The 26,706-nt window shown below is 41.9% G+C and overlaps 1 protein-coding gene across 6 annotated transcripts in view; it reads left to right on the top strand.

Annotated features, from left to right (window-relative positions):
- Positions 1 to 26,706, top strand: part of kcnn1a (potassium intermediate/small conductance calcium-activated channel, subfamily N, member 1a) — a 75,988-nt gene that overhangs the window by 32,352 nt on the left and 16,930 nt on the right. For 2 of the 6 annotated variants that reach the window (XM_049599020.1, XM_049599021.1), the window contains exons 2-4: positions 2,849 to 3,322; positions 9,353 to 9,448; positions 11,332 to 11,750. In XM_049599020.1, coding sequence (XP_049454977.1) covers positions 2,849 to 3,322; positions 9,353 to 9,448; positions 11,332 to 11,750 — 989 coding nt within the window. Of the gene's footprint in view, positions 1 to 2,848; positions 3,323 to 5,953; positions 5,986 to 7,515; positions 7,779 to 7,967; positions 8,067 to 9,214; positions 9,228 to 9,352; positions 9,449 to 11,331; positions 11,751 to 26,706 lie in introns of those variants that run through there. The other 4 variants (XM_049599023.1, XM_049599022.1, XM_049599025.1 and 1 more) reach the window with 4 other exon arrangements.

The following is a 26,706-nucleotide window of genomic DNA, read 5'->3' as shown; positions in this document are numbered from 1 at the left end:
TGCACACTCTTCAAAAGTGTAGAGGGGTCCTAATGGCACAGATTAAAAAGCAATTTAATACAGAAAAGGGGATTAGAAACACTATGGGCTGCACTAATCCTTAACCTTTAGTCCTGTTCTCATGGAGCCACAATATGCGCAAGACGATAGCATCACAGGACTGGAGTTAGTAAATTTCCATTAGGGCCGCCCTTCTTTATTCCCACCAGCACATTTAAAGGCATTAGGCATGCTTTGTCAAGGCTAATAAAAAGGGCCAGCAGTACTATCACACACCCCCGACTTGTTTCGGAAAAAGCACTGTTCCATGTGAAGTTTTCATAACCCATTATGATAATCTGCCCGAGTCTCTGAAGGGCAGGGGATAGACAGGCAGATAGATGCTTCTGGGGTGACTGCTCCACAGCCTCTGCATGGATTGAACATTTTCTGTCTCCGTAACCGGGACAGAAACTCACTCCTATCTGCCAAGAAGAGCAGAAACGATAGATGGCTCAATGCAGCAAGAGAAGAGTCTACACAGCATCGTTCCAGAAAAGAAAAATAGTAGCATTATGTGCAGGTGATAAAGAAGTAAAGTAAGAAAAAAAAGTTAAATATATATTCTCTCCTATCGCTGTGAAATTAGAAATTATATACACAATGTAATATTTATTGGTAGGGCATGTGTATATGCACCTGTGCTTTTCTGCTTGCCCCTAAGTTGCCCCTAACCTTCAACAGACACTATGTACAGTACACTGTCCTTGGAGTTTCAAAGGAAATGGGTTCCCTTGTTTTCCTCTTAAAATAGTGGGAATCTCGCATTTAGTCTCTGTGGTACGCCTGATTTGAGAAGGTCCACATTCCGTTCTCTTCCTCTTATCTCTGCAGGGGAAGAGTGTTTCTCTGATAGGAAACAGGGTCACGCCAAGCATTAATCATTCATATCTAAATTTGTGCAGCGCGAAGATTCAATTTTCTGCACTTTGTAGGGTCCACTATTGGTTATATGGCTTTATTTATACATCAAAGTCCATTCATTATTTATTTGTTTTTCAGCCATCCAATTTTTATGCTATTTTCTTTAAGGAAACGCCAGAAACATACAGTCAGATAAAGGAACTTTTCAACTGTTGTAGTTTAACTGTAAAACTATGATTAGCATGTTTTTCATATCACAGGCTTGAACTTAAATGAAAGCAAATATTCTCATTTTCAGGTTCATACTTCAGTTTCAGTAGAAAGACTAGAACATTTTTACATGCTTTGATTGTCAAATCAAAAAAATATTCTGATACTTTCTGTGCTGGAACACTTGTATTCACCCTCTGTCTGAGAAGGCCATCTTAGCACCTATCTTTATAACCCTTTATAACAGACATACCACGGATGGCCTTGGAGAATCATTGTTTGCATGATCCTGTTTAAATAGCAAGACCAATCATTCTTTTTTCAGCAGAGAGCCAAGGCTTCTGTCTTCCTCGCCATCATGTCATGACCTTATGTTACTTTACCTCACGTGCCGTACAAACGTGGTATTTCGCAGTAATTACACCAAAGTTTCCCCAGGAATCTCCCTGTAATGGCTGTGGGAGATTATTGTTTCCATAATCCTGCGTGTACCAATCTAAAATAAAAACTGTAACAACTGGAAGATTTGTTCTCTTTGCAGCAGAGAGCTAAGGCTTCTTTCGTCCGTGTCATCACACTTGGGATGACGTTATTGCACTACGTTACATGTGATGCGAAACGCATGGTGGCACCAGGGGGATGGATGATGAATCTATCACAACACCTTTGCACTCTGCCCATAAAAATGAGCATATCTCAAAAACTAAATAATCTACATAGTTCAAATAACTTACGAATTGTTAAGAAATGTTTTGTTTATGTTCATAAATTTAGAAATCTTTTGGATCAACATGTTATGTGTTTTTATTTTGTAAAAAGACCTTAAAAAGATTTTTGGGATATAAAGCATTTAAAATACTCCAAGAAATGACATCATAACGATCAGAAATATGGACCATTAGTGTTGCAGAATTCAAAGGGTTAAGGCCCCCTCCCAAAAAAGCCCATGGTCAGCATTCTTGGGTCTTCCTTATCTCTGCATCATCATTGCAGCTGGTGAATGGCTGTAATGGAAAGTAACTGCACTTTTGACCATGAAAACCACCACCAAAAGCCTCTTAACACAGCTGGACATGTTCTAGCAGGGATATGATCCAAAATCGACAACAGCAACCAAGATTACATGTTTCCCTGTTGTTAGCATGTAGCTACATGTAGCACTGTACATGACATAATGCAGTTGCATGCCATTTTAAGAAATCTGGCACACTATGATGTCATACTGTAGCCAAAGTATAAAAAAATTGTTGGAAATGGACTGTTCAAATCAATAGGAGGATTACTTCTACATTTGTTTACCCCGTTATTTGACACTTTGGCCACATTAAAATGAGCGTCCTTCATTGTGACACCAGGCTATATAGAAGACACAAAATACAGAAAAGCATGTAGGTCTCCTTTAAAATGAACAACCCCGTCTCTGTTAGCTGCTCTCAGTCTATGCTTCTTAGAAAAAGAAGAGTATTTGGGACTTTCAAACAATAACTGTTGATATTTTGGTTCATACTGTATGTTTGGCCACATGTCCTGCTGAGCACTAAATCTGTCTGCTTTTATAACCAAAATTGTTTTGCAAGATCCTTCCCTCTCTGTGCCCTCTCCAGAGCCACAGAGATGTAACTCCCACATCAATGCTCTATTTAAAACCTGTATGTGTCTCTTCAACCTACTGTCAGTCTTTACACCTTTTTTGTTGTGATAGTATTGTATTTATCACTCTTCTTCCCGTTCACAGGCCACTACTGAGCAGAAGAAGCTGAGCCATGCTGGATCCAAGCCCTCCCTCTCCGAGAGCAGCGGCCGACTCCCTCAGATAGCCATGAACACCTGCAAGTACAATGGCGGAGTGGTGAGACCACTAGTGGGCAGCCTGGCGTCCTCGTCGCGCCGCAACCTCGCGGAGCTCGACTCGGAGACGCAGCCCTTGCAGACGCTGCACAGCTCTGGCCTGGAGGTGGTGGTGTCCAAGGGCAACGGCGGCGAAGACCCCAGCAAGGCATCCAACGAGAGCTTGGTCAGGGAGGGCAGCGGGCGTGGCGGAGGCAGGGCGCCGCAGAAGAAGAACAGGGACATTGGCTACAAGCTCGGCCACCGGAGGGCGCTGTTTGAGAAGCGGAAGCGGCTCAGCGACTACGCACTCATCTTCGGGATGTTTGGGATTGTTGTCATGGTGACAGAGACGGAACTGTCATGGGGGGTTTACACTAAGGTGGGTTGTGCATGTGTGTGATGCATGAGTGGGAGCTTTGTGTGTTGTCACTGCCTTTGTTAATTTTTGATTTGTGTGGGGTTCGCAGCTGTCACATTTATGAAGAGTGATTATTAGCATAGACACTGACATACATTATCTAACAAAGGTGATGGGAATATTGCACAAATACAAGTCGCAAGGAGTGTCATGTGATCTATACTATGACTAACAGTCTATTTATTGGATAAAATGGAATATTTTTTTAATCAGTAATTTCTTGCCTGCTTTTGTTACTAGTTCTTTATTTTCTCAAATATCCAGTTTTTCATTATTGGCATCAGATCGGAGTTTAGCCAAAGGATTGGTTCCACTACTGGTGCCATTGTGGCTGTCTGTCGTTCTCTGTGAAGCCAGCATCTGAAATCACTAGCTCACAGCAGGGGAGGGAGATGGAGAGGGGGATAGCAGAGGAAAGGGGATGAAGAGAGATAGATATGTAGAGACTTAGGCAGAGCAGGAGAGATAAAGACAAGTAGAGATGAAGAGAAAGGTCAAAAGGAATAAAAGATGGGAATGCCATTCCAGATGCCCAACAGCGTCTTTTACTTTAGCAGATCAGAGTAAAGACGACACAGCATACAGTGGGAACATGTGGGACTCTTGACCAAGGACATCAGCAGGGCAGTTTGGTGTCAGGGTCATGGTGACCAGGTCACCACCCCTTGACCTGTTGTTGTCCTTCTCTTTCAGCCAATCACTTCTGCTGTGTCAGGGTATATCGGGAAGAATAGCGCTCACTCAGTGCAGTCAGAGCAGCTTCTACCACAATATTTACAAGGCTGTTTACTTGGGAGCTGACATTGCAGTGCACTGCAGTATATAATAGGTCACAGAGCAGGTGTCTTTCATCTTGGGAAATAAGACCACTTTTTTAGCTGTATGTTAGTGAAAACTGAACAGGACTGAAAACACTCAAGTGGTTTTGCATGTTTGAGCCCATTAACTACAAATTGTGTATATTTAATCTAAGCATCATCGATTACTTTGGGTCCAAATCCCACATGAAGAACAGGATTTTGACTTACAGCATTATAAAGTTGATATTGCTATCATGTTAGCTAGGGATGCAGCGAAATGAAAATTTGTGGCTGAAGCCGAATAATATTAAACGCTTGGCCGAATACCGAGTAGCAAATACCGAATGCCGTTGTTTAGTTTTTCATTAGTTTTTGCAGATGAACCCCCTCCAGATTAGTGTTGTCACGGTACCACAATTGGGACCCACGGTACGATAACAGTGAAAGTATCACGGTTCTGAGTAGTATCAGGATACCACAGCGAAAATGAGGCAGATGTGCCTTTTGTCATTTATAAAAAGATAAATCACTTTTCTATAATACATCAATGATACTTCAATGGAATAAATTACTTACTGACTTATTCATACTTTAAAAATGGCATCAATCAGTGATGAACATAGGGGGGATCAAAATAAAATAAATAAATGAAATAAAAATCAACCAGTCACCCTCCTCCCCTGACAAGTAAAGAACAGTCCCTAAAGTGCGGTGAGGTTTGTGGACCAAGAAAGGTGAACGGCTCGTTTCTCCTTTGATACGCCCCATACTGTGTGCCGCCATGGCTCGGCTGTTCAGGTACTTTTGGGCAGTCATGAAAACAAGTTATTCACCTGGAGCCAGACTTCTCCGTCGCCGGTAAGCCGTTATCATGCGCCGCCGTATTTGACAGGAATACGTATTTCTGTCTGTGTCTGTGACCCGCGTTCAACCCACAACCAGCGGGATTCGCCGTTTTGTTTCTGCTGCTCATGGGTGCAGATCTGATGACAAGTTTGGGGGGGACACAATCAGTCTGGGACACAATCAGTTGTGATTTTTTTTTTAATTGCACGTGTGCAAATCATGCCCACAGAGCGCTTGAGATTGCCAGCATATTTCACGATTTCATAGAGGCTCATCACCAAGTCATTCAAAAAGCACTACAAAGAGAATCATATGCTTACCCTTACTGTTTATTTCTCTTAAACAGCCAGTAGTACATGGAACCAGCCATCACCCTCCTTTTCACTGCTTCGCTGTTAGTTAATGCTACTTCTAGTTTCAGGATCTCAGACATGTTATGTCCACTCACGTTCTCATCTCTCGCCTCTCACAGATTCCCATTTCTCCTCATCATCTTCTCTTTCTCCCAGTATATAGGACTACTGTATACATTTGTTCAATTTCAATCATTTAAGCTATTTAGAATTGGGGGGGACAATTTGTGTTTTTCAGAATCCCCCCCGGGATCTGCACCCATGCTGCTGCTGGTTGAAACCTGTACTCACACAGTGTGCTGAAGGATTTATTTTGCCCGCACAAAACTATTTTTAGTCGCAAATGTGAGTGCAGTGACGGACGTAGTAAAATATCGCCACACTGCCGACATTTTACTCCGTCCGTCACTGCACACTTTTTGATTGCATTATCAAAACACGCCGCTATTATTCGGCCTTGCTTTTCACTTATTCCACTGAAAACCAAATGTGTGTTTTTTTGCAATATTCGGCCGAATACATTCGGTTACCGAATATTCGGTGCATCCCTAATGTCAGCAGCTGCCGCTTTACACGTACAGCATTAGCATTAATTTGGAGTCATGCCTCTGGCTACCTGATGAATGTAAGTCCAATATTTATACTTGTTTTAGTGCTGTTTTGGTCCTCACCAGCTTGTGAGAAAAGTAGGTTTGTCTTTTGGCTTACTACATGTAATGCTGTATTCATAAGCTAGTTGCTAACTTTTGCCAGACAAATAAGGAGAAAAGAGACATGTCTCTGTTTTAGCATCATACTCTTTTGCTTTTTCAGTAACTAGGCTAGTTGTTAACTTTGGCTGTTCTCTGTCTAGTTGCCAACTTTGGCTGATCCCTGGCTAGTTGCTAATTTTGTTTGTTCACTGGCTAGTTGCTAACTTTTTCTGTTCTCTGGCTAGTTGCTAACTGTGTTTATTCTCTGGCTAGTTGCTTCCTTTGTTCCCTGACTAGTTGCTAACTTTAGCTGTTCACTAGTTAGTTGCTGTTGCTTTTGTTTACGAGCTCGTTGCTAATTTTGTTTGTTCACTAGCTAGTTGCAAACTTTGTCTGTTCTCTTTTTAGTTGCTAACTTTGGCTGTTCGCTGGCTAGTTGCTATCTTTGTTTGTCCACCACTGGCAAGGTGCTAATTTTGTCTGTTCTCTGGCTAGTTGCTAACTTTGTTTGTTCCCTGACTAGTTGCTAGCTTTATTTGTTCTCTGGCTAGTTGCTAATTTTGTCTGATCTCTGGCTAGTTGCTGACTTTGTTTGTTCCCTGACTAGTTGCTAACTTTGGCTGTTCACTAGTTAGTAGCTGTTGCTTTTGTTTACGAGCTAGTTGCTAATTTTGTTTGTTCACTAGCTAGTTGCTATCTTTGTTTGTCCACTGGCGAGTTGCTAATTTTGTCTGTTCTCTGGCTAGTTGCTAATTTTGTTTGTTCACTAGCTAGTTGCAAACTTTGTCTGTTCTCTGGCTAGTTCCTAATTTTGTCTGTTCACTGGCTAGTTGCTATCTTTGTTTGTCCATGGGCGAGTTGCTAATTTTGTCTGTTCTCTGGTCAGTAGTTAACTTTGTTTTTTCTCTGGCTAGTCGCTAATTTTGTCTGTTCTCCAGGTAGTTGCTAACTTTGTCTGTTCTCTGGCTATATGCTAATTTTGTTTGTTCACTAGTTAGTTGCTAACTTTGTGTGTTCTCTGGCTAGTCGCTAAGTGTAGGCCCCTAGAAGAGTTGTAAAAATGTTGACAGGACACCTTGAACAACCAAACAAAAAAGTTGCGGGCTGTATAACTATAGCAAGAGCTGAAAGATGCTAAAATGCACATTAGAGTGATAGTTCTCTGAGGGTTCGTCCATGCACGTGACCCGTTTCACTTCTCAACTTTATTGTGCAACTTTAACATTATTACAGATCATTGTATAAAGAGTAACACAAGGTTATGCAGTTATTCTCCACCTTTCAAGCCACCACTGGTTTTCATTTATTTCACTGTGATGAGTGATATTTGAAGGCTGTACAGCTGGGACAAGATGTTTTATAATATTGAGACACACTGCTACATCAGTGGGTGGTGGTCGTGCTAATACTTTGTTCTCAAACCACCAAAGAACAAGAGAGTTTCTGTGTCTTTTCACTGAACATCACAACTTCCTGCTGTAGGGAAAGGAGCTTTGTGATTGTAAAATGTCCTTTAATGTGAATACTGTGTCACCTTTATTTTGTTGTCAGTTACATTATTGTCCCATGGTGCTGTCGCTGTGAGAAAGGGCTATTTTCAGAAATGTCGGCTGTCAACTGGGACAAATCTCTAGGCACATAAAAGCTTTTGATATGCTTTGAAAAATCATCAGCATTAATGTCAAGAACATATGTAGGTAATGGGCTAAAACCTGCAAAACCACTGGTATGTTCCTTTCACAAGAGAGATTTTTTCCCATTTGTGTCTGTCAGATCTATTTGCGTTTTTGAAGATGTTTTAGATTACACATCGCTGCGTGTGTGTGTGTCTGTGCAATATAGAAAGTCAGCGTGGTAATCTATAGGATGATTTATGGGGTTTTAAGAAAGTCAATAGGTTTGTCTGTGACTTACTGAGCCGGGTTCAGTCCATTCATCAAGCTGACCTCAGCTTAAATGGAAATGACCTCCCATCTCTGAGTGGCACGGCGGCACCCCGTCCCACATCAGACAGGTAGCATGTGCTGCAGGATGGTCCATTTTCCATCTCACGTCACATCGCTCAGCAGACACTTGAGGCTCAGCCAAGGTTCTGTGAGCCCTGAAGGATAGAAGCACGTTAAGAGGCAGTGAGCACTGGGACTGAAAAATCCTTGAACCTCTGGCAGGTGGATTAATTGGTTTACTCAATGTTATTTCACCAGGGACTTCTCAAAACAATTTCAGACATTAGAATGTCTTGAGAACATGTCATCGACCTGAGGGGCAAAGCAATCTAGTTGATAGCTAAAAATACATTCTGTAATATGGACCACCGAAGGACGGAGTAATATTGAGCAGCTCTCACTGTCATCACACACTGACGATTATGAACGATATTTCCACTTGTCGTTCTTGTCATTTGTTGTCGCCGTTGTTATTATAATAACCCTGCGATCATTAGCCTGCTGCAGAGCGGCCTTTTTACACCATGGCTGTTAAATTGATTCATCAAATGGCATTTTCCCAAAATGGGGGGGGGGGGGGTAGTACAGGTTCTCATTTCCTAGATATATTGCCCCCCCACACACCACATGCACACACACACAAACAAACACAACACTGCAGCACTAGCATCCAGCTGGCCTATTTATCATCAGCAACGCACACTGTGGTGGCCCCCCTGCCTTGCCTTTTCTGCACCTACCATTAAATGGAAAGTCCCCCCTGTTAGTGCTGGGCTTTGATTAATTGGTAGTTTAGATGGCGGGGAACAGCGTCCATAGATAATATCAGGCTGCACCTACACCTGCAGCTGCATTGTTTAGCAACATCCTGACTGCGCTGTTTGTGTGTAAAACCCCATTATCTGGTCTCAGTTAGACGTTTAAGCTAATAAGTACTATGTCTGCAAGAATGTGTGTCCACTTGTGTGTGTATGTGTGTGTAGCTGTATATACCTTAGCGGGCATATACTTAATGTGTATGTGTGTGTTCATATTCATTTATGCTCCTTATCTTAGCCAACATCAGAAGCATTTGTTTTCAACGTAACTCAACACTTCCAGATTCAAAATTCTGAGTAAGCAAACAGTAAAGACACTTAGCTTTCACTTGAATGTGCTTGGCTACCTCATTTCACCTCGTTGCTAAGCAGTGACATACAACTCAGAAATCCTTGGTTGTATCAGGACAAGTCAGTATTGCCATCTGTTGAGTCTAGATATACAATGAATACAAGAAACAGTTTGTTATCTGTATATAAGATGTGATTGTTTGTGTTAATTGTGTCTTTTTTCCTCTCTCTTTCTCTCACCATAGGAATCTTCATACTCATTTGCACTGAAATGCCTTATCAGCCTTTCCACTGTTATATTGCTTGGTCTTATAATAATGTACCATGCCCGGGAAATCCAGGTGAGTCTACCACATAAAAAATAACATTATTTTTATTCATTATACCATTAGCTTTTGGTATCAGTGTTGTGAAGATGATAATTGTTACGCAGAGGATTTTATTATTTATAAGTAAATGTATATATTATATAATAATGATAATATACACAGTGCATTTATGATTAACATTTACTAGATTTTAAAATATGGTACACAAATACATGTATTTAATTGAATGTAATGACACAGTTACAGCATTCAAGGCATATTGTTTAATTAGAAAGCTTTAACACTAGTTATACAAAGAAATTTCTTTTTCTTATCATTAAAGCTGGAGTATGCAATTTTCTGGAGAGGGCAAAAAAAAAAGTGAGACATGAAAATACACCCTTCTCCTGCAGCTCTCCCTCTCTGTCCGAATCCCCTCCCACTAGACACGCATGAGCATATGTACACACTTCATACAATGACCCAGTGATCCGCACATATTGATTTATTCAACGTTATTTAATTGTAGAACTCTCTATTTCTTTATCAGACCACAAATGAGACAAGAATTAGCAAGCTATCCCACGGTCCCTCCGTCTCGTTCCCTGCCACTGTAGACTGCTTCGCCAGTGGGAGGGCGGGCAGTGGTCCAGGGACTGACCTTCAGTTGACTGCTGTAGCAACTCAAATTCAGTGATCACAGCGGGCTGGTGGCCAGTGGAAGCACCAGGTCTGTGTGTAATGGCAGCAACAGAGTCTTGGAGTCGGAACAGTCTGGTCCCCCCAGTGCTGGCTGAGTTTGAATTGCTGGGGCTGCTGGCTGGAGGTCTGTTTCCAGGACTTCTGCCTGCTGTTCTCCCAGCAAAGTGGCCTGTAGTGGTGGGGAGTGAGGCGGAGGACACACTGTGATTCGAGGCTCTAGTTAGCTATATAGATATGAACTTGAAGCCGCAGCAATGAGCCTTTAGCAACATCTTCTCTCCATCTCTGAAACTCTTTGCCAATGTTGACACGTTGTTTAGTTGCCTGCTGTGCAACAGAAGGCATAACCTTAGTTATGTGCACTTATTTCATTTATTGTCTGGCTTTCTTTTAAACTCTCTTTTTGATAAGCCAGTCTTCTGTTTTTGGGACACTTTACATTGTAAACTGTTGTTGCCAATGCTGGAAAAGCAACTTTTTCTGCAAGATTTTCCACCATTTAATCAGGCTTTCACCATCTGAAGGGACATGCACATGCATCTACATTTGCAAAACAGCCAGTAGAACGTAATCTCTCTGAAACTACCTGTGATTGGCCAAAGTCTCCTGTCATGGGGTAGATTTTCTTAAGCCTAAAAACAGAGCCAAGAGGAAGTGCAGAAGTCCAGTTTTCTCTCTTATGGGATTTTTGCCCAATGACGCCAAAATTAAACTGCCTATCTCAGCTTTAAGTAGCCATTAACAATAAATATAACACACAATGCAATGAATCTGTCAACCAAATTTCTTGCTTGTTATGAGGTTTTCTTTGCAGCCTTTATTATTGCATCTCAGTTTATGTTGTTTTTTTTTGTTTTATTCTGCTGTATCTGAGCTGTATCAGACTTACCACATTTGTATTAAATTAAATATCCAAATCTTGGTTTATGGCTATAGCATTACAACAAATGCAAAATGTCTAGATGTCTTCTCCTTCATTGCATATATATTTTAATCTAACTCAGCATGACTTCTTCAGATCTTGACTAGAATTTCAAAAAAAAAATCTGTGGATTGATTTAAATAATGTATGTCTCACAGTCTAACTTTGTATTGATAAAAACTTTGGAGGTGTAAGGAGTTGAAGAGCATGGGAAAACTGTAGAAAACACCAAACTATAACAAGTAAAAACAAACTAAACTAAAGTCCTGGTGTTTGTCTGTTTTTTCCTCAGCTGTTTATGGTCGACAATGGTGCGGACGATTGGAGGATAGCCATGACGTATGAGCGGATCTTCTTCATCGTGCTGGAGCTGCTGGTGTGTGCCATTCATCCCATCCCGGGCCAGTACGTCTTCACCTGGACGGCGCGGCTGGCCTTTACCTACACGCCGTCGGTGGCCGACGCTGACGTGGACATCATCCTCTCCATCCCCATGTTCCTGAGACTCTACCTGATAGGCAGGGTCATGTTACTCCACAGCAAGCTGTTCACAGACGCTTCGTCTCGCAGCATTGGCGCCCTCAACAAGATCAACTTCAACACACGCTTTGTCATGAAGACCCTCATGACCATCTGTCCGGGAACTGTTCTGCTGGTGTTCAGTATATCCTCCTGGATCATTGCTGCATGGACTGTGCGCGTCTGTGAGAGGTAAACACAGGGTTGTAAATAATGGATGTTGCTGGGGACAGATTGAAAAACAAAATGGCTGATGCACATTCACGCGTTGTGGATTACTAGACACCTTTCTTTCTTCACTTCTCTGTTTCGTCCCAGGCTTCTCAGTGTTACCTTGTTCTCAGTCACTCAGCTGCACTGGTCCAAAGAATTGAGTGGAATCATCAGGATAGGTTACATATAAATACTGTACACATGTGTACAGGAAGTCATATTACATGCTACTCCACTACTGTTTAAAAACGATTCATTAGCTCAGCAATCGCTCCACGACTCCCCATTGCTATTTTAGATGGCTTGTCCATAATTCATGAGTATCTAATTGTTTGTTTGCTGAATGGTTTGTTTTGGTAATGCAGAGCAGCCCCCAGGATCCCCTAACCCGTTTTCTCCCCAAAACTGCGCATCGGGCTTCGTCTCAAGGGGGCAGCAACGATTCTCACTGAAAATGAGAGGCAGGGAGAAATGAAAAGCTTTTTTTTTTTCCTGTCTCGTTTTGCATTTGCATAGGGAAATGAGACGTTAATGCCAGCTTTGATGTTTCAAAGTCATTTGTGCATAGTTGGAGTGGAAGGGGAACTTGAGTAGGGTGGGTGGAGAGTGGAAGATCTATAGCAGCGGTTCTTGTCAGACCCAATATGATACCGTACACGTGCTGCAGTGTAAAAGTCAAGCATCAGCTCAGACAAAGGCTGTCAGCCAGGCCCTGACTACAGATGCTCCATGTCCTCCTGCAGCTCACTTCGCCTGCTTTTTACTAAGTACCTCCCCTCCCTCCCCCTCTCCTCTTAACTCCCCTCCCCGCTCCCTGTGTTAACACCTGTCACTAACCACCCCTCCTCGCACGCCCAACCCTGGATCCTCTCGGACCCTCAGCAGCTCCAGCTGTGGGGTGGTGGGTTTAAACCTCACAGGGTGAACCAGCAGTAAAAAGAGCAGCTGACCTTTGACACCAGCTCCTCTGGAACACAGCGAGGTGTAACTGGCATCACCACATGCTAAAAACAACAGCCCAGTTTGTATATATGTAATACCTCGATACAGTCCATTTCAGCAGGTTTCTGGAATTCATATTTTGGGATTTTAATGGCGACACACTCATTCACTATCTCGCTTTCCTGTTACCAGCCTTAAAGGGACAGTTCACCCCAAAACCAAAAATACATATTTTCCTCTTACCTATTGTGCTGTTTATCAATCTACAGTGTTTTAGTGTGAGTTGCTGAGTGTTGGAGACATTGTCCGTAGAGATGTCGACCTTCTCTTGAATATAATGGAACTAGATGGCACTCGGCTTGTGGTGCTCAAAGCGCCAGAAAATACATTTGAAAAACTCAACAGCAATGTCTCTTTCCAGAAATCATGACTCAGTTACTCAAGATAATCCACAGACCTTGTTGGGAGCAGTTTCATGTAGGAATTATTTTCTTTCTACTGAACTACCTTTGCTAATTGTATCACCGCGTAGAAGGAAGGGTCCATCAAGCGTGCATAGCTCACCTTGCATCTTTCTTCTGTACATCGATACAGTTGGCACGTGTAGTTCAGTAGAAAGAAAATAGTTCCTACATGAAACTGCTCCCAACAAGGTCTGTGGATTATCTTGGGTAAGCGGGTCATGAGATGTTTCTGCTGAGTTTTTCTGTGTATTTTTTTGGCAAGTTGAGCACTACAAGCCAAGTGTCATCTAGTTCCATTATATTCAAGAGCAGATTGACAATGTCTCCAGCACTTGGCAACTCACACCAAAACAATCTAGACTGATAAATAGCACTACAGGTAAAAGGAAAAATATGTATTTTGGATTTTAGGGTGAACTGTCCCTTTAAAGATAAACAGTAGATTCGTATCTTAGGAAAGATGCTAATTAGCTTTCTTACTGAGAGTTACAAGATTAGATCGATACTACTCTTTATGTCTGTACGTTAAATCAGGAACCAGCAGCGGGTTAGCTTAGCTTAGCACAAAGACATTAAACCAGTAGAAACTCGATGAAGTTACTGATCCCAGACCAGATATAGTATGGCGTGTAGCCGCCTGTAAAACAGCAAGTTGTTGTTTTTACACTTGTGTGGAATGAGAAAAGATATAAATTGTTAATTGGTAAGTTGTAGAGGATTTTGTTACCTTTGTAAAGAGCCAGGATTGTTGTTTCAAGTCTTTATGCTAAGCTAAGGTAACTGCTCGCTAGCTCTAGCTACATTCAGCTACGGTAGAAGCATGAGAGTAGTACTGATCTTCTCATCAAAGTCTCAGAAGGAAAGCAAATAAGTGTTTTTCCTAAAATGTTGAACGATCCTTTTGAATGTAATAGTGAACTTTGATATTATTGTCATTGGTGGGTCTTTAGTATCTCATTATCTAAAACAGGAATTCCATCAGAAAAAAACTATGAGAATGAATATCTGACTTTGCACGTCCCTAATCCAACAGAATGACAGGGTCAATTCAGAGATCTGACCCTACACTGATGGTTAGATGGGATGCACAGAATCTCAAACAGAGTCTTGGATTTCTCACACACATGCTCTGTGACACACACTTTCCATGAGCAGTGCATGCCGTTAGGTTTTTGGTTTCAGTTTCAGGATAAAATGTGTGCTCAGATGGGTGGATCCGTGTGTTACTACGGATGGGTGCAAGCATGCACATGTAGCCATGTGTGCAGTGCGTGCATGTGTGTGTGTGTGTGTTTGTATAATGTTTTGTTGTACTTTCTATTTCCCCACTATGCTGCTCCATAGGGATACCATGTGAGTCCTCGTTCTCTAGCCGTGGAAAAAAAACAAACCCAAAGCAACTTACCATTTTTGCACCGAGCTGGCGCCACTGCTGCCCTGAGCGGGGTTGGAGGGTGGGGTGGTAGTGGGGAGAAGGGGCAGCCCCTCTAAAACAATTACCTGATGATCCTTTCCAAACTCAGTATGGCAAAGGAGGATTAGGCAGGCCCTCTAGTTGACGTGAACGTGGCACCATCCTGCTAAGAAAACAGGCTTTTAGTGGCTATAGGAGCACAGCAGAGACCAACGGTGTGAGCAGCACTTTGAAGCAAGCGTCTCTTTGCTAACTATCGTGTGTTAGGCCGGTAGGGGCCGGAGGAGAAGGAGGAGGTGGAGGAGGAGGAGGAGGAAATTTGTGCTAAAGTGGAGCAGCTCCTTCAAGTCACCTTCATGAATGTGCCAGAGGGCAATTTGTCTTTTCTCATTTTTTTCCTCTCCCTCTCCTTATGCAATTGTTATAGATCCATATTGCACAAAAAGTCTTTTTAGCAGTGACTCCAAAGATTTGTCGAGGAGCAAAAGCCTTTCTGTTCTTTGTGTTCACACATTACCATCCCATTATGTGTCTCCCTTCACAAAATTAATTGAACAGTGTTGTAATGATTTTCCACAGACTTTTGTTGCTTCTGCCCCAAAGATTTTGCTCTAGAGGTGAAGACAGTTTGTCTCATTTAGCCAAAGGAAGGTTTGCAAGGAGAGGACAAATGTCAAGCCTTTTTGTGTACTAGGTAATGTCATATTGGTCTGGGTTGTGTCTTACTATCTATTTAATCGGCATCTTTATGAGTAGTGTTACTCAGTTCAAAGCGAGGCAGGTAAATGAGGGCATTGCTTTCCATTGTTGCACCGTTTTCTTAAATTTAGACACTCTTGAAGGAGGAGTTTGTCCTGCGCTGAATGCAGTGTCTCCAGTTTTTGTTTACACCCATGAACTGAATGTCCTCATCCCCCTTCGTCCCCTCCTCTGGTAAACATCGAAACAGCATGCAAGTTTTCATGTTTACTTATCAACCCCATCATTTTGAGAGAGAAAAAACAACAACAAAGTGGATAAAAAAAAGAGGCGCTTGTTTCCCAAAGTGCTGTGTGTGACTTTTGTATCTTCTGTTAAACGCGCCGTTACACTGTCACATTGACCACGCTCCTGAGCCAATCAAAGGGCAGTACGGTGTGAGATTGGACGAGCACGGAGTCTACCTGGAAAATGCCTAGATGGGGGGAATGAAAGACACACAACCAGGAGGGGGGGGCAGAGAGGGATGGAGGGTGGAGGGAGGGTGAAGTTGGGAGGGATGCTAATGTTACAGTAGATGGATTTAACGCTGGTCACTGGCCCGCTTTCTGTTCTTTTTTGATACAGCCCATCTTCAGAGCTAACCTACCTCAACTAAGCTCCTTAACTAAGCTTTTTTGGCTTCTCCCTCACTACCATACGGCTCCCTCCCTCTCTCTCTTACTCCTGACTGATCCTTTGCAGATCTCCTACTGTACCCATCTAACGTGGCATGCTTTGCAGTTTTTCCTCATCTCTCCCCACTACTGATTCCTCGTCCCTTTGCCTTCCCTTATCCATAACAAGCAGGCCTAATCCGGCCAGAACTCAGTTACACACTTGCATGCATGCCTTGCCTGCCTCCCTGGTCTCCCGCTCCTTTTTCTCTTTAACTGTTATCTAATTCTCTTCCTCTCCTGTTCTAACTCTGTTATCTGAAAGAAAACGCTCTATTTCGAGGCGATGTGAGACTGCTGTTTCTCACCTCGCTTTCTCCGGTGAGGACCCGTAGGCAAGCTCTCAGAAAGTTTAGCTGACTTTCCCTCAGAGCTCAGAGCGCAGCACTGGATTATCAGGCTTGAGTTACTAGTCAGCTACACCCACACCCAAGGTCTGACATCTAGATTGTGTCATCGCTTAGCCACAAGATACAAACAGCGGCAGCCAAGAACAGACTGTCCGAATATCTAACCGAAGAAACACACACCAGTGCAACTTGAACTTTCTCACACCAACCGCAGGTTTACATAAAATATTCAGGTAGATTTTACAACTTTACAGTTTCCAGGCTAAGAGTGAAACAGCACTGACACATATTCAACAAAGAACACTCTTCCTTTTAGTCTCTTACTAGATTAAAATTCAGAATGCTTGTTCTCCTGGCTGAATGGACGATGACAACTTTGAAACTTATCCATTTTTTCAAAGCATTTGTGTCCACACATGCTGGCATCGATCTGAAAGACACTGAAGAACAAACTGATGCTCCAGTCCAACTCTCAATGTGCCTAACCGTGGTACCCAAGAATCACAAAGCAAACTGTCTGCACAGTTTGCCGCACATCAGTCGAAGTGTCTAATGCACCTCTCCCATAACCTGAATCATTCACAAGACTATCTTAAAAATGAACATCTCTTCCACAAAGCCGGATGGATTTTATGCAAATTGTTGCAACCTCAAGGACAGGCGGATTCTCTATGGTTTGATGACTTGATCTGATAATTTCTTTTTAAACTATGCACGCTCTGCAGGCATAGTATTGATTGCAGCCTATGGCAAAGTCATATACAGAGCCTGCAAAGCATGTGGAAGTTATAATCAGCCGTGATAAGATCTGCGCTGAAGATCATGAGCTGAAGCAGAGCTGTTCTTTGTTCAAAGACAGGTGGTAGTAGCTTAAAGTAAAAGGTTCCTTCAGATGTTACTGTTATTGTTGTAAAACTGCAGTAGTGTTTTTGCTTACTTGTGAGTAACGCATTGCCTCAAGCTTGTAGACGAATCACCCCTTACCTCAAGTAAAATCTATTATCTGTTAATATTAGAACTAAGATAAAGCTTCAGTTGCTTTACTAAAGGATTGAAGAGAAAGAAAGTAGTCAAAGTAGACTTAGGCTCAATCCCAATTCCATCCCTTAGCCCTCCCCCTTAGCCCTACCCCTTAGCCCTACCCCTTAGTTTTGCGCTTTCACGTGAGGGGAAGGGGTATCCCAATTCTCCTGTGGATCGAGGGCGAGTGCCAAGGGCTAGGGCCAAATAGCCCTTAAAATGAAGATTTTTCCCGGACCACACTAGCAACCAAGGGGTACATGGAATTTTCCCACAATTAAGCGCGAACACCGGCAAAATGGCACAACGAGCAGCCAAAGCGAGCTATAAATGTATACACGAATGTTTACACATGTTTAGGTAAGCTCGTTAGCTAACGTTAGCGTTGATTAGCTCGGTTAACGTTAAATACAACAAAACGTCTATTTACAGCCAATCCATGCATACCAAAAACTGGTCCATCAGCACTTGTATGCGTCGAAGATATCTTCTCCTCCTTTGATTTCTGCTGGACAGCCGCAGAAATAACACTAAAACCCAAGCAATGGACATTACAATGTTTGCAGACAGCATTTTGAATATTTGTGATAAACACTTGTCGCCTCTGCTGAGGTAGCAGCCAGCTAGCGACAACGTTTCATGACATAGCGGTAATTGACTGCTGTCCCATTTCTTAGGGGAATATCTTCACCTCTAGCCCTTGGCACTCTGTTTTGAGGGGGAAGGGGTAGACGAAGGGGTAGGGGTAAAAATGAGAATTGGGATTGAGCCTTAGAAACAACTTGATATTTTGCTACTTAGTTTGTTTGCGAATACTTTGTTCTATTTCAACTGTTTCGGGTAATGTTAGTTAAATTATTTCAAGGTCACTAGTTGATACCTTTTAGTTGCTCTAATATAAGGGTTGTTCGAGCTGAACTGTGCCTCATCTGGAAAATAGACAAGATCAGGTGGCTGCAGCAAGGGACGGTGACAATTAGCTGCCGTCAGGTCTCACAGTTTGGCAGCAAAGACGTTCTATTTCCAATCGCCTTTAAAGAATGAACAAGAAGTCACAGAAATATTTACATCCTGTTAGATCCACCTGTAGGCTACCAAGATATGTTTGGTTACAGATTAAACCTTCATTCTTCGTCCTTAAATATTACACAGAAAATTAGGATTTTACAAAATGTGGGGTTTGTCTTGAAAGAGCCAGTGTTTCCCATCATGCGTTGAGTCTTGTGGTTGGTGGAGAACAATTGCGGTGCCTGGCCCTAAAAATTGCATCCACCTCGATCTCGTGAGGTTATCATTGCCCAAGTGTGCATGGCATAAGTGCAAGAACGGAACAAGTTGGACATAAATCTAACCAGTCTGCATTTTGCAGCAATTGGCAGTGATTGATTCTGCACAGGCTTGGCTCATCTCGAACGAGCCTTATATTAAGATACTGTGGTTTCCTGTATGCTTTTTTCTAACAAAGTTCGAGCAGTGAAAATAAATTGTTGCGATAAACCTTTATGCACTAGTACAGTAAAGTATCATGTACCCTGCACGTATCAATGAGTGCACAAACAGCTAATAAAGAATCAGACAAACGAACCTAAACTGACAGAATCCTTTCATCCCTCGTCTCTGCTCTCAGACAAAACCTTAAAAACCATGAAAGCTTTTTGGGCAGGCATTTTGTGGGGCAACTGAATGTGGGCTGAGTTTAAGAAGAAAGTCTGCAATCTCATGGGTTCTAATGAGCAAGCAGTACCTTAAAGCCAAACTTGATGTTGTGGGCAGAAGTAGGTATTTTGTGGAGTGTATTGGGAAGACTGGGAACATGAAAGAAAATGCTGAGGTGTACTTACTTGGCAGTGGAGGTGGAGTGGTGATGGTGTTTCAAAGCTTGTCGTGTCCCCTGAAGGTTGGAGTTTGCAGCAAGGTAAACTTAAACATCACTGGGTATGGGATGGATGCCCTGAGCATATAATATCCAGCAGGAAAACCTTTTTTTTTAAAGATTACACGTGGACTGGTGTGAGGTTGTTTACAGGAACTGGGATACCAGAACTCACTGTTGAGTTTTCTAAAGGTGTCTCCAGTCTAATTCACTGAAACATTTGTAACAGGACACTTGCTATCTGATAACCCCAGAGACATAACCACACTCCAGCACTGTAACATTAAGATTAAGGGCTTCGTGAGCAGAGCTTCCTGTCTGGTGGCCTTATAGATTAAGAAGGACAGAAAAGGCCTGACTTTGTGAAGTGCTCAGCTTAGATATGAAAGTTTGCAAGGGTAGTGCCACAAGACTGTTTCAAGGGCTTACGTGAGCTGACGTCTTTGACTTCATTATATCTAATAGGATGACTTGCAGGAAATCTCACTAGTTATGTCAGTGTTGCAGACTCTTTGGAAGTTCTCATCCAGCGTCTTTAAAATGGATGAGATTCGCAAACACACACACACTTGATCATTTCTGGCAACGAAGGCCCGAAGCCCGCCTCGCTGCGAAATCTGCAAGTCAGCTAATCCAAGCAGGTCTTTACTTTTGGATTCACAACTTAGTTGGTTGACAGCAATACATTATGTATAATTCATTATTAAAGTGCAGTCGTATCGGTGCAGTAAAATCATTTAATTCTTTGCAACCAATATACAGTGCAAAGGCTCATTAAGTCACTCAACTAAAGTTGATATCTGGTTTCTGCAGCACAGCAGGCCTCTCTCTTGGTTTGTATTTTGTTATTTGGCTAAAGTACAATTACCACACACCTTGTGAGACCGCCACTCCTCCATGTTTGATTATCAGACGAGGGGTCATCGTGACATTGAGTCCTCCCGAGTAAACTTGGGCACAAAGCCAGCAGATGAAGATGGCTGCAGATACTTCCTCTCCTCTGCATATATGTCTAAAGTTGAAGTGAATGGGACATAAACATGTATTGAGACTTATGTACAATGCAAATCTGTTTCAGTGAACATGATAAAGAGAAACTAGGAAAAAAATACAGATGTAGATCAAGTGTTTTCCAAGTAATGTATTTTTTTCCCCCAAACTAGCCGCAGTAGCCGTATATTTATATTTATATTTATTTATGTTCCAGAAAGATGCAGTATAAATTGTAACAAGACTAAAAGCATGAGTCTGCACCCATTTTAACTTCTTTAGCATGCTAACATGCTCTTAATGACAATGCTAAAATGCTGATGTTTAGCAGGTATAATGTTTATCATGCTCGCCATCTAGGTTAGCATGTTAGTCGTATGTATAGCTGAGGCGATAGGAATGCAGATTTGCAGGTATTTAGTCAGAAACCAAAGTGATAGAAAAGCAATGGAAATTTTTTTTGTAATTGTTCGAGATGGAAAGTTAAGGCCTCAAATCTTCTGCAAAATGGCAGCACAAGCAATAAAAGAAACCCATGAATGTGTTTTCTTCATAAATGAAGGTTTAAAAGTAGGATAACCATCGTATTATCTTGGTTTAATGTTGTTTCAATGTTTCAACTCCTTTTCTTAGTATAGTAGTATGCTCATGTTTCAGTTGCTAACTAGCTAGCTAGCTAACGTTACATTGTTTTTGCTGATCCGTGCATGACAGTCCCACATTTGGACATATTTCCATGTCGCATTCACCACATTTGATGGCATATGAGGCCTTAAATTCCAGCTGCGAAGTTCCTGCACTTGTTACTGCTCCTCGAACATCAGTGCAGACTGGCAGGGTAGGAGCACGGGTTGCTAACGTTAGCCGACAGAGCACTGCTAGTGGCCTGGTCATGAAGGAGTGTTCTTTTTATTGGATGACTTGTTTTATTGGTTGATAGCATAAAACTTAAGATGTGAATGAATTGCAAGTGTCCATGCTGTTCTGTCTTTGTCAGATTAATGGCTAATGTCTTGCGATACCTTTATTGCGATAGTTCATTATATAGTGTTTCATAGGGGAAGATTTCAACCACTACTTGTAATTCTGTTCTGAGAGGCTAAAGGCGAGTTCACATTACATGATTGGCCGACCAGTCTTCAGTCGCGGAGACTATCGTAATCTTTTGAGTGTTCACACCTGGCAATGTGTGTTTCTGCCCCAGATAACGTGATGACGTCACCAAACTACGTTTTACAAAACAGGATATTATGAAGTTCCCCGGCACTAAACTTGGAGACGACACATCATAAAGGCATGGATATTCTTCCCAGTGTTGAATCAGATCTGCCACCAGGGCCTAGGTCAAAACACAACGCGCTCCCCGTGATCCTGTGGACACCGCCATTGTTGTTGTTGCTTGCTGGCTTGTCCTCAATATTTCTTCTGTCCTCCTGCTTGCTGACATGGGATGTATCCCGCCTCTCATTGGCTGATGCTCTTTGTCAGTCGTGTCAGACTTCTCCAGTTTTCTAGCATGCCAGATATCCGGTCCCAGTCACAGACGAGGGGGCGACTTGCTTGTAGGATTGTTCACACATGAGGCAGACTATCTGCCGACTCACCTCCGACCCAAGGTGGCTCTCAAGATCCTCTGCGACGTCAAAAATCGGGGTGAAAATTGTGTAATGTTAACTAGCCTTAAGGGCCACTCACTGACGAGGGGTACGAGTACAAATAAGAAATGGTATTGGGCTGTGGTTTTCCAAATTTTATGGCAATCCCTCAAATAGTTGTTGAGAGATTTCTCTTAAACCTACAAATGTGAACCTCGTAGTGGCGCCAGAGGAAAAGTTAGAGGATCAAACAGTTCTCTAGGGATTCATTCAAGAGTTGTTGAGATATTTCAGGTCGGACCAAAGCGGACCGACCGACAGTCAAACTGACGTTAACATCAGATACTGTATTTCTGTAATTGTAATTGAAACAGTTTTCTCTTAAGTGATCTGCAGTTGAAACACAAGCAAAGATTTTTTGAAAAGAGAAAGACCAACTTCTGTTACCTTAGCTTAACTTTACCAAGCTGAAGTGATTTTTTTATTTATTTGTCTGTTAAACTTGGAAACATATTATAAAATGCACATATCATAAAGTTGCTACAGTCCAGTCGGAGTGTGCTGCTGCTGCTTGCTCGCCTGCTTTGCATATTGGCTGCGCTGTAAAAACACAGTTAGGTTTGCAGTTTTTTTAATTAGGTCATCATCACTTTGAGTTTAATCTGCTCATGTTTACTGCAACTAACACACTCCCTGAGGAGCATCCCAACATATTTGTCCCCAAGCAATCTCAGCCAGAGCTCAAATTCATTTATTTCAACAAGACTTGCACTCGTTGAAAAATTGTTTTAATTTGTTTTTGTTGATGTGAAACCAAAATGCAGGAAGAAGAGGGGAAGTGCTGTTATTGTACGCAGGCGATAGCTGCAGAATGTTAAGCAGCAGCTTTTGAATGTGGCGGAAGTCATTTACTTTGCTCAAGCAGCTGACCGGCGGAGGAAAGGAGTAACAGAGGGAGCTCTGTGCTTCTCCTAGGAGACGTTGGACAGACAGACTCAGGTTTCGCATATATTAATCGATGTTAACAGAGGAGTACTTTAGGGGCAAAAACACAAGCGTGTGAAATATCTGAAACACTCTCTCTTCTTCTGTTCTGATATTGAAGCAGCGTGTCATAGTGGGTTTCACAGATGTCATGTATCTGAAGTCATTCACAAACTTTAAAGATAATTGCTGACAAAGATGTGAAACCTTTTATTGAAAGCATTGAGACTGAAGCTAAGGATGCAGCGACTGTGAAACTCTTGGACAATACTGATGTTTACAAAAACAGTTTGGCCAGTAGTCAATACTGATACCAGTGGTTTTTTTGTTGCTGTCATTTATTTTGTTGTATTTATTCCCCCTTTTGTGCCAGGGAGACAAAGAAATCTGAAAAAAAGTCATTACACTACCTTTGAAAAAGCAAAAAAAAGTTTTTTTTTGTTTTTTTTAATTTAAACAATACAAATACAAATTACACAGCTACACTGTAACACATCACATTGTTCACATTCTTTTCCTAATAATATGTATTAGTATTATTAGTATTTAAAATGCTAGGACAACCATTTCTCAGTTCAACGAGCAGTATTGTTTGAGGGCACATGGTTAAACAAATCCAACTTGATGCAAGCCATCTTTTGATAGCTGTCCAAAAAGTTGCCACATGAGGACAGAACCAAAATTAATGCAACGTATCTTCAATTTCAGATTTACAGAAACACAACCAAGAAGTGTTTTTCTTGTCGGCAGTATTTTATGAAGAATTGTTAATTGAAAATATTGTGACTTGGAATCTACAACAGCTTTATAAATGAGATCATACGCCTGTCTCCATGGCAGTGGGGTATTGAATGCAAAGCTTTGGCTGTTTTAATAGGAATATTTGATGATTTTTCTTTCTTTTTTTTTTCCAAATAAAGTTTTAAAGATTGAACAGGGTTCAGTAGGATGTTCGGTGTGACAGCAGCATTCATGTAAAGTAGTAAACAAGTGGCGACAACATCATATTTTGTTGCCACTAGACATCAAACGAAAGCCAAAGACTGTATCGTATTAGGTGTCTGTGAGCTGTAAATTCACCACTTCTAAGCAGAAGAGAGAAGATACTGTTATCTTGGAGGCTTGTGGTGGGAAGTTTCTCCTCCTTTGTGCCGCTACATCATTTCCTGTACCAAAGAGTAGCGTGAAAGCCAAAAGCACTCAATCTGCAGCAAAATCTGAAGACTAAAGTGTCCCCAGAACTTCACTGCAAAAGCTGACTAGCAAAAAAAAAAAAAAAAGACTGAAAAAAAGACTCAAAAGCTGCTTCAAAAGCCTTTTACTATAGATATCATAATTCTCTCTCAGATCTATCTTATATTGCTGTGAAAACATCAACAAATGTCTCATTCAGAAAACTGTATTAATTTGAGTTTCTCACCAAAAACTAAATTTTGAACCCCTTTCTTTTGCCCAATACTCATTTTTCCCAAATAAAGCTTGAAAGCATCATAATGTAACGCAATGCAACCTTCGTTAGCTGTTAGTTCTGGCCACTGGCTGCTAACAGCTAACGGTAACTAGCTCTCCTCCTGAGCAGATGTTCAGCTGACAAGTCAGTGCATCCCTAGGTTGTAGTCATGTGAACTTTTTAGGTGTTGCATGCAAAAGCTTTCCCTTTGCACTCGGAAATATTGTATATTGTGGTGCTTTAGTCAAACATTTCTAATATTCCTGTTAATTGTGTGTGTGTGTGTGTGTGTGTGTGTGTGTACGTGTGTACGTGTGTACGTGTGTGTTTGTGTGTGTATGTGTTGGCTGAAGGAAGTTCGTTGCTCTTTCACATTTAATCCATCAGTGTGATTCTGTTTGTTCAGACGTCTCGTCAACTTTGGCCTCCGTATTTCCTCAGGACTCGTCTCTTCAGTCATGAGCTCATCTGCGCACAGTGGCAGTTAAGATATTAAATGACGGGGAATCATTCATCAATACACATAAACAAACACGTTAGTGCTGGTTTTAGGGCTGACAAGTCTAGTTGATACGTTGGTGATCATTTGAAGAGACTGACGAGGAAGGCTGACGTTACTGATGACTTGTTTAATGCAGATTAGAGATCATTTGTCGTGTGCTGTGTGAATCGTGCTGTACTCCCTCCTCTATCCCACCACGAAAGCAAAGTTTCAGAGCTCATTTGGATGTAAATTACAGCATTATTTTATATACAGTAGTGGATAAACAACATCATCTCTGAAGTATTTGAGTAAGTGATTTCGGGGTAATGCTTTCGCTGCAGAGTGTCTGTCAGGGAGAATTTAACAGCGGGGGATAAAACTGTCTGCTCTAGACAGTGCAGTATATACCTCTTGTCCTGGAATAGGTTGAAAGTGGTGCCAGCTCTTCTCCATGCTATTCCAAAACTTGACACAGTATATTGAGAGCCTTAAAATGCTATTGATCAGCTCCCCATTCAGCCTCTGTCTCTATTCCCGTATTGCTGTTTCTGCTCTTTTTCAGAGTAGAGGATTATTGAAATATGTGCATTGGAGCTATATTTCAACCATTAGAAAAACGGACGATAAAACAGGAAGCATTCTCTTAAACATTTTATTACCAAAAGAAAAGCAGAGCATATTTATGGGGGTTTATTTACAACAGAGAGAGGGCCGCTGTAATACACTGTAATGCATTGTACGCCGCTCTAAAAGGTGCAGCACATTTCTGCCTGCCTTGAAGACATGACTCACTCTCTGCTCGCCTTGATGACAAGATGAATGAAATTAACATACTAGTCACTTGTAATTACAATATTTAGCCAGCTGATCAAGTTTAGCCCCCTGGCAGCTATCAAAGGGCAGCTGGTGAAGTGTTGGGATGCAGGTAAAAGAGACAGGGGTGTCAAATTCAATGAGCTTCTTCCTTTGTTACTCATCCAATCCTGTCCCACTGTTTACAAATGAAAGCCCGTCCATGAAGACGTACAATCCCCCCTCCACCTGGTGATACTGCACTATTTGTCAGAGGTGGTTTTCATCTCTAAACGGACCCCAGGTTTTTTCCCATCGCTCCCCTGCTCTCAATATACTGGCTTTGAAGCATGCAGGATGCAGACATCTTTCTTTATTCCTGCATGGTATTGTACAGACTGCTTCTCTGCATGTCATTTAAGAGGCTTGAATCCCACAGACCGCACACTTTTTTGTCATTGTGAGGGAGAAAAAGTGCTCATAGTTATTTTCTCCCCCTGACTTTGAGCATGAATAGACACTTGTGGGAGTGGGAGTTTGAAGAACTTGCAGAAGGCATGATTAGTTCACTTATATTTGCTAACAATGAACTGTCTTGGAGGAGAAGGAGGAGAGGGCATTTGCCTTCGTTTTGGAAAGAAAACGTAAGAAATTCATCGTCTGGCCCCAAGTGTTCCGATCTGTACTTGTGCACTAATTAGAGGTGATTGTTCGGGCGATTTTGAGTCGGCACGCTGGGTCACTGCTGGATAGTTTGAAGTCGTTAGCGATTCATGATTGGCTCAGTCAGAATCCCCTTTTTGAAAAGCCTTAACAAAATCCCAAGAAATTAGACTCCATCTATGTCGTCTTGTCAGAAGGATGTTGGCGAGATGTTGTCTCAAAGTGTTTAATGAATATTTGATTTTAACTCCAAAATTAAATCTTATCTGATCTCCTCCTAGACAGCCCATTGGGAATAATTAGACGAGTTGAATGAGGGTGGGTGGATAAGGCAGATTTGCCTCTGTGATGGACTTTTGTCTTGCTGCAAAAGGTATGGGAATGTCATCATCAATGCAGCTTTTGTGCAGTGTGTGTTTTTTTATAGAAATATCTTTGCATATGCACTGTGGGCCTTTGGTCTGACAATTCAAGCATGGCTGTCAGCTATTTTCAGCAA

This window comes from Epinephelus fuscoguttatus, linkage group LG15, assembly GCF_011397635.1.
Source record: "Epinephelus fuscoguttatus linkage group LG15, E.fuscoguttatus.final_Chr_v1".
NCBI classification, from domain to species: Eukaryota; Metazoa; Chordata; class Actinopteri; order Perciformes; family Serranidae; genus Epinephelus; species Epinephelus fuscoguttatus.
Note: the sequence above shows the minus strand (reverse complement) of the source record. Positions and strands in the feature narration are given on the sequence as shown.